Source organism: Chaetura pelagica, unplaced genomic scaffold (genome assembly GCF_000747805.2).
Source record: "Chaetura pelagica isolate M959 unplaced genomic scaffold, ChaPel_1.0 scaffold11, whole genome shotgun sequence".
NCBI lineage: Eukaryota > Metazoa > Chordata > Aves > Apodiformes > Apodidae > Chaetura > Chaetura pelagica.
The window spans coordinates 5372161-5380068 of record NW_009952694.1 but is presented as its reverse complement, the minus strand read 5'-3'; the positions used below and the strand labels follow the sequence as shown (position 1 = coordinate 5380068).

The following is a 7908-nucleotide window of genomic DNA, read 5'->3' as shown; positions in this document are numbered from 1 at the left end:
CCCTCAGCTCATTTCTTAACTTCTGGCCCCGCCCAGACACTGGCCTTTCTCCCATGGTTTCCTCTCTGTCCCACTTCAAATATAGATCTTTGATTTTTAAAGGAAGTAAGATAAATTCCCCAGCAATACATGAAGAAAATCAGAGGACAGTTATTACCTTGGCGGCCCTCATCATTGGTAAAGAGGCCAGTATCACTGCTGCTGCATACACTGCTGGTTTCACTGGAACAAAAACAAACAAAACCCCATTGTTAAAATTGCAGCAGATGGAAAACAAAACCCACTTCATTATATTTTACTAGCTTCTCTGAGCCCAAAATATTTTACACATCTCACAAAAATTGCATTTCAGGCACATGGCTGGCTCTTGCATTGGACATAATTGCTTTCTGTTAAAACCTAGCAATGCTGCATCACTTGGAAAAAAAAAAAAAAAATAATAAAAAAAAAGAAAAGAAAAAAAGAAAAAAAAAGTAGAATCCTGTATCTAGTCTAGTTCTAAGTTATCAAAAAGTAATTAATAAAATGGCATTGGCCGCAGGTACTAGAGTTAATAAGCTATCTACGACATTGTCTGCAATCCTCACCAGGAAATGAAATGCAGTTAAAAATTCTGTCCTTGGGTCACTTAACAGGTACTGAAAACCCTCTGAAATTTTCTACTTCAGATTCCTTTTTCTCAAAAACATTATACAGGTACATAAACACCCCTTCAATGTATGACAACTTTTATTCTATTTGGAGGGAAGAGCAGCTGATACAATCACAATTCTTCAGCTACATACCTTAGCACAGCTTGACTTGCTGCTGCTGAATGCAACCACATTACAGCGTGTTTTGCATTTGCTGAAGCAGTTACAGGACATTTAATTCTTCAACTAAAGAATTAAACTAGAAATTAATGTGTAGAAAGTTGTTAATTGACTGTAAAACTGGATGAATATTTGTAGCAGAATACAAGCCTAGGTCTGTCCAAAGCATCTGATGGCTTTAATGTTGATACTAAATCAATCCTTGGACACCTTGGGCAATAATTTCTTTGATTTAGCTGAGAGATATCAGAAGAAGCAGAAACTACTTTCTGCCCTCCCCTTTAGCACTAAGACCTTAGATGCAAACATCAGGTTTAACTCAGCACTAAAATCAATCTCTGATCAGGGTATGCTCTTAGAAAGCATATCTGGGTCCATCTTTTCCAGGGAAACTCGATCATACTAGACACCAGTATCAATTGGACACCACTCAATTCAAAAGGCTGAACAATGAGCAATCGCAAGATGCATGAGCCCAAAGAACTGCACGCCCATTTTATGAGAATATTATTGTTCTTAGAAAACACACTCTGAAGTGTAGCCAAATCAAGTCATCGTACTGGATATCTACAAACTCTGCCTCCTCATCATTGTATAAAGTCCATTTAAACTTAAATGATGAACAGTCTACACATCATTCCCACATTTCAGTATGTAAGTTAGTATCAAATTCCAAACCAATCCATTACAAAGTTTGGCTAGTCATTCACCCTCCCACATATACACCATAGTAATAAAGGCCAAGGACTGAAAAAACGGAACCATTTGTTTCATTCCTAGCTCTCCTACCAACTCACTGTATGACCATGGGCAAATCCCTCAGTGTGTCTGTTTTCCCTTTTAAAAGTCTGAACTGATAGCCCTCACAAGCAGCAGATGCAAGGATTGAGTGACTACTTCATAAGGGTTTTAACATCCTCAGAGGAAAGGTATCTGAGAAAGGGAAAAGCATTAAGTCAAGACTTCAGATCAAATGAACAGCACTTTAAGCATCCTGCTGTACTGTGAGCTCTTTTGTTTCTTTATAGACAGGCATTACTGCCAGTGCTTTGCTGGAACAAACTTTCATGGATCTCACCCTCTTCACCACCCCTTTTACACTTCAGGACTGAACACAAACTAGACTCCTACACAAGGCTTTCTGCAGGTCCAGTAAGCACTGATTAATGACCTCCACTTGCAAAGAGGGCTACTTACCTTAACCATGAAATAATGAATGCTATTGATCCGACAAGCTAGTGCTATAGAGTGTTATTGATCACCCAATCTTTGGTTAAAATGGTCCTCATTTAGCAATTTCACTGTCACAAACACCTGGAGCAAAGCATGCTTATAATTAAATAGTTTGGGGGAGTTAAAGTGAGAGGTGATGGACAGAGATCTCAGGTTTCCCCCATTTATTCTTTCGGCTGAGCTATTGTTTGTGTCAGGAAGGATATTGATTTTCTATAAAAATAAGAAAACAAGAGGCACCGAGGGGCTGCAGAAGGTCAGGCTGGGCTGGAGAAGGAGGGGAAGCTGAACACTCTGTCTTTGTCACTTGCCTTCCAAGAGAGAGAAATTTTTTCTTTACAGAGAGACTGGCCTCCAATTCATCAGTTTAGCCAGGCTCTTGACTGCCACTGCAGGCTGTCATTGAAACAGCTCTCTTCCAAAGGGTAAAGCGACTCTACTGCACACACAGAGTAAGCACTGGTTACACTCCCAGGATAGAATATTGTACTGGTTTCGGCTGGGATAGAGTTAATCTTTCCTCCATATTAGCTCTATAGTGTTATGTTTTGGATCTGCAACCAAACAGCATTGGTAACACACTGATGTTTTAGTTATTGTTGAACAGCATTTTAAACAGCATCAAGGCCATCTCTGCTCACATTGCCCTGCCAGTGAGTAGGCTGGGGGTGCACAAGAAGCTGAGAGGGGACACTGCCAGATCATCTGACCCTAGCTGACCAGAGGGATATCCCACACCATAGAACATAGTGCTTAGCATTAAAAGCCAGGAAAAGAAGGAGGGGAGGGGGGGACATCTGGAATTAGACATTCATTTCTCAAGTAACTGTTATGCACGATGGAGCCCAGCTTTCCTGGAAATGGCTAAACATCTGTCTGCCAATGGGAAGCAGTGAATTAATTCCTTGTTTTGCTTTGCTTGCATACACAGCTTTTGCTTTACCCGCTAAATCAACTGTGATTTAATCCACAAGTTTGCTCACTTTTCCAATTCTCTCCACCATCCCACTGTGAGGGATTGAGCTGCCTATCTGGGTTAAACCACAGCAAATACATCAGTATACAGCCAATGACGTCACACAGCATTGGTGGGTCAGTACAATCCCCAGTTTGAAAAAGTCACATTAAGAGTTATGGCACTTGACAGTAAATTAGACAACCTGCACATCTCTTACTAGTAAACACATAATTCAAAGTGATTTTCAGACAGCTCTTGTGCTCTGGTTTGTTCTGCCCCAGAGCCAAATTCAGACCACTCTTTGAGTACTCACTTAGAGCAAAGAGAGAAAGAACTTCAGCACTCAATATATAATTTGCTTTTGCTTTATTATGGCTGCAGGGAATCTCAAAGCATTAAGGGACAGAAGCACATTATTTCTAACAGCTTTAGCAGTTAATTGTCATCTTTGTACAAATATACAAATGGCTACATAGTAAACTAAGACCACTTGCTTCCTCTGTTGTTCCCACAATCATTTATGTATCAGGCTTTGAGTCATGTCATTACCCAGTTTACAGCCATCGTTTCCCCGTCATGTTCCTGCACATCCTTTCTTTTCCCAACTTGTGTTCATTTCTTGCCCTGTTTGGCAAACAATTTCAAAGATTTCTCACTTTGAATCACAATACTGCATCACATCTTCCCCCCAGGAAAAGACCAAGCACAGTTCCACAGGCAAACTATAAAAACTACCTCCTTATTAAGGATCCATAACCAAAGCTTCCTCAGTGAATGGGAGTTTATCTACTGAACACACTAGGTTTTCAATCTGGCTTAGGATAAGGAGCCTTTTTTAAACTAGAGAAATATGCTGGATATGTTGGCATTTACAGGGGTTCATTCTTAACATAAGAAAGAAAATGAAGTGTTGGTGGATGGGAAGAAAAAGAAAGTGAAAAAATAAATGAAGTTTGGAGTATATAACTTAGCTTGCTTAAAAACACATCAGTTTTGTGACACTCCCCACTGCTAGAGGACTTAACAGTTAAAGAACCAACCCAATATCAAAGTGTTTTGTACATGACCAGATCACCACAGACTGCTTCTACACCCCACAAGCTGTATAAGTCTCTTTCACTCCCATCCGTTTGTGGTAACAACCATACCATTCCCTCTCCTAGGTATTCAATATTCTTGTCCCTTCCTCGGGATATGCCCTTGTTACACATCTGTGCAAAGTACTGCTCTTACAGTACTAGAAAAAACAGCTAGAGCAAAATGAGTGAGGTAAGCACAGCCAGTCTCACTCTGCTGCTGGCAGCAAAGTGCTATATTTAGAGAGACAGAGACCAAAGCATAATCCTTCTCACTGCTGTGAGGGCCACTGCTATGAAGTGGGTTGTGTGTATTTCTCTCTCCAACTTTGACCCTCCCTTGTGAGTCATAGCACAGATTACATATGTGGTGTTGGGGAGGTCAAATATTCCAATCCCTGGATTTCCAAAGAGAATCCCAAGGATTTGGCAGCAGATGGTAAATGTCATTTGATGCTGACACCTGCACAATAATTAGTTTGACAGCAAGAGACATCTGAAACAGAACAAAGTGATCCTCCAGCATGGTACTCAAGTAACAGTCCAGACAAAGCTGTTTATTTACTCTTTCAAAGGCTGGCACAACTAAAGGCTGGATGAAAGCCTGCTGGTTTAAGTTCAAGACTGACATGATGGAACAGACCGACTGGTGGAAAAAAAACCTCAAGGAGCACTGTCCATGACTGTCCACCACATCAAGTAAGGGCATCTTGCAGTCCATCACCACTGACATGCAACATTCAGGGGCTACTCAGCACACTCCCTTTCCTGGACTACCAGTAAATAGCTGTGAAGAGATAAAAGTGCTTTTAACAACTTGTGACAAAAAGGCTTCCACTAGTCTCTTGAAAAGACCCACTTTGCATCCACTCAGTAAGCAAACAATAGTCACTTGTTAGGAAAAAAAGACCACTTACTTTCCACTTCCACCCTGTAAGGGTTACATACAAAACCACACTGATTGAGTAAAAATGCAGTAGCGGCCCCCCAGATCAGGAAAGAGCACATATTAAAACCTATGCTTTTTAGAGTCTCCCAGAAAATATTATTGAGAACTTCCAGCTATTATCCATAAAGCCCTCAATAAGAAAGTGTCACCTGTCGGCTCCTGACAAACTACAGGAGCTAGACTGCCAGGACACTTCAATGAACCTTAACAAAAGCACAACTATACTGATCAAACAATTATACTTTCCAAATCCACTGCTCTCCCTCTGATAGTGTCTATTACAGTAGATGCTCGAGGAATACGAAAATATGACAAATACAGACTGACTGTTTCCTCTGTATATTCCTCCAGCTTCTAGCAGTTAGCAATTTAAGGACTTCCTGAGCTGGACCTTCCATCTGGGCTGCAGTGCTTACCAGCCTCTGACAAATCCATGCTCCACAACCCCCTTTTGGACACATTTAAAATTCTGGCCTCCAAAACATCCCACAGCAGATTTTCAAATCTTGTGTTTCATGACAAATAATACTTTTTGTTTGTTTTAAATGTTTCTTCAATGTCTCCTGCTTCTTACACAATTAGAATTAGCAAATACACAACCCTATTCACTTTCTGTATGCCATTCATTATGAAATCTCCTCCATTTGATTCTCAGCTGTAGTTTCCTTTCCAACCTGAAAAGTCTCTTCATACAGACACACCCTCATAACACCAAACTTTCAACAAAGAGAATAAAAGTCACACTCAAGGGGAAAACTTTACAAGAGCTACATACAAACAAATTCAGACCATGGCATTTACATTTCTCATTTTCATCTCTTATGTGAGAGTCTTCCAAAACTGGACAGAAAGACATGCCAGACTCCACTGTTTGCACAGGCTTACGCCATAAGTATTAATTCAGTTTTGCCCAACTTCTTTATCATCACTACATCTCCTTCATAGCTAGCCTTTCAGGACCATATTGCAAATCCAGAGCAGAGATAGAGAACTGCAAACAAGACATTTTGACTGAGGTTCACATAGTACCTGAACAGAGGGCTAGTGGCCATGATAGGAGATCTGATCTGTTCTCTACTACTACTTACATTAAATTCTGAAAACAAGAAACTGAGATCAGTTCGTATCAATCACTCAGCACAAGTGCCAAAGGTGAATTTACTCTCCAGACCTCAGACCACAAGCATACCATTTCAAACCTGCAGGCCCACAGACATTTCGCATGGCTCCTTCTGTAACACACGACAGAAACATACCAGCTTTCCAACTTTTCAAGAAGTGTTTTGGGTCATCAGTACAGCACTGACAGGAAAGACTTAGAAAAAAACTAGTTAGAAGTAGCTGAGATTTCTCCTCTTCAAAAAGAACAGCACTGAATATTTCTGTTAGGACTTCTAAAAGCAAGGCACAGGATTTACAAGCAGCTGCAAGCAAGGCAGCCATCTGACTAGCACAGGGAAGAAACCAAAATCTCACCATTCCGACATGTTTTCATCTGAGCCCTGTTTCTGCTCATCGGCTTCACACTCCATCCGCTCTTTCCTTCCCCCTTTGCTCAGGAAGGGCCTGTTCTCTCCTGATTCACGAAGGCCATGACTGGATGATGTCCAAGGGGCATTTTCTTTCCAGCGTGAAAGCCGCTGTTTTTTGGCTGACTTGAACCTGCAGCCCCTCTCATAGTTCCACTCTGACACCCTGAGCTTTTGCTGCAGGCTGGCAGCCACCTCTGATGTCACACGTTTGACTTTCCGTCGGCGCCTGAGAGGTCGACAGGGTGCATTCTCTGTAAAGGAGTCTGACTCATGCCATAAGTGCTGCTTGCTCCTCAGGGTGGCACTGAGAGCTGGGTGTCGTTTGACCACTGCCATGTCATCAGAGTCACTGAAATTGGCTGTCAGCACCTCACGGCAATCCTTGACAGCCTCGTCCAAGCTTGACTCCGAGGCCTCGCTGTAGCAGCAGGCATGCTCTGCCTGATGCGCGAACTCTGAGCGTCGCTTGCGGCCCCGTCTCTTGCGAAGCTGACGCCGCTGCTGCCGTGGGCTTAGAGCCATCTCTTCCCATAGCTCATCCAGCTTGTTTTGTTCCGAAGTCTGCTCTAAGGCTGAGGCCAAGTCATGCACCAGTTCATCCATTGGCAACACCTACTAAAAATAACAACAATTAGCACTGGACACAAACACCACTACCAACACATCACTACTATACAGTACGCTACTGCCTTTGTATCATTAACCAGGTTACACACTTGCTTTGGAATTGCTTGGGGAAAACCCAAAGCAGAACAGCCAGCGCTTCCTGGACTAACATTCGCTCCTTGCTTTTGCAAGGGTTAAATCCCTCTTCTAAGCATGGCAGCAGAGATCTGGCTATTGCAGCAGCTGGATCAAGTGCACTGTGTCTGAAAAGGCCCTAATATTGCATTTTTTGTGTTGCAGCAACATGGCACATTACATATCTTAAGGGTATGAGAGCCTGCAATGAGTTCCCTACCCAGTGTCAGTAAGCCCCAGAGAAGGGTTAGCCTGCTCAGCAAACAGATCAAGCCTTCCAAAAAGCAGGCAAGCAGCAAAGCTGAGAGTAAAACACACAGTAAAACAGGTAGATTGCATGCCCGCATCCCTTCAACAGCAAAACAAGACATGCGGGACCCTGTGCTCCTTAGAACAGGGTCCAGGAGACCGAGCCACAACTCCCACTGCCACAAAATCCCACCCCTTCCACCTCAGGGCTGTCAGGGAGCCAATATCGAAGTCTTGGCCAAATCCCTCACCTCACAACCTCCCTCTCCCCACCCCTGCCTTGCAGACCTGGGCTGCCTGTGCCCACCTCCTGCCGGGCTCTGAAGCACCCGCACCCTGACGCCGGAGCAGCACCTGC

At 42.8% G+C, this 7908-nt stretch overlaps 1 protein-coding gene across 2 annotated transcripts in view; it reads right to left on the bottom strand.

Moving 5' to 3' along the window:
* GPATCH2L (G patch domain containing 2-like) overlaps positions 1–7169 on the bottom strand; it is a 31139-nt gene extending 23970 nt beyond the window's left edge. For both annotated transcript variants that reach the window (XM_009993892.1, XM_009993891.1), the window contains exons 1-2: positions 6505–7169; positions 158–222 (exon numbers count right to left, since the gene is read on the bottom strand). In XM_009993892.1, coding sequence (XP_009992194.1) covers positions 158–222; positions 6505–7163 — 724 coding nt within the window. In that variant the 5' untranslated portion in view covers positions 7164–7169. The remainder of the gene's footprint in view (positions 1–157; positions 223–6504) is intronic.
* Positions 7170–7908: the final 739 nt, after the last annotated feature.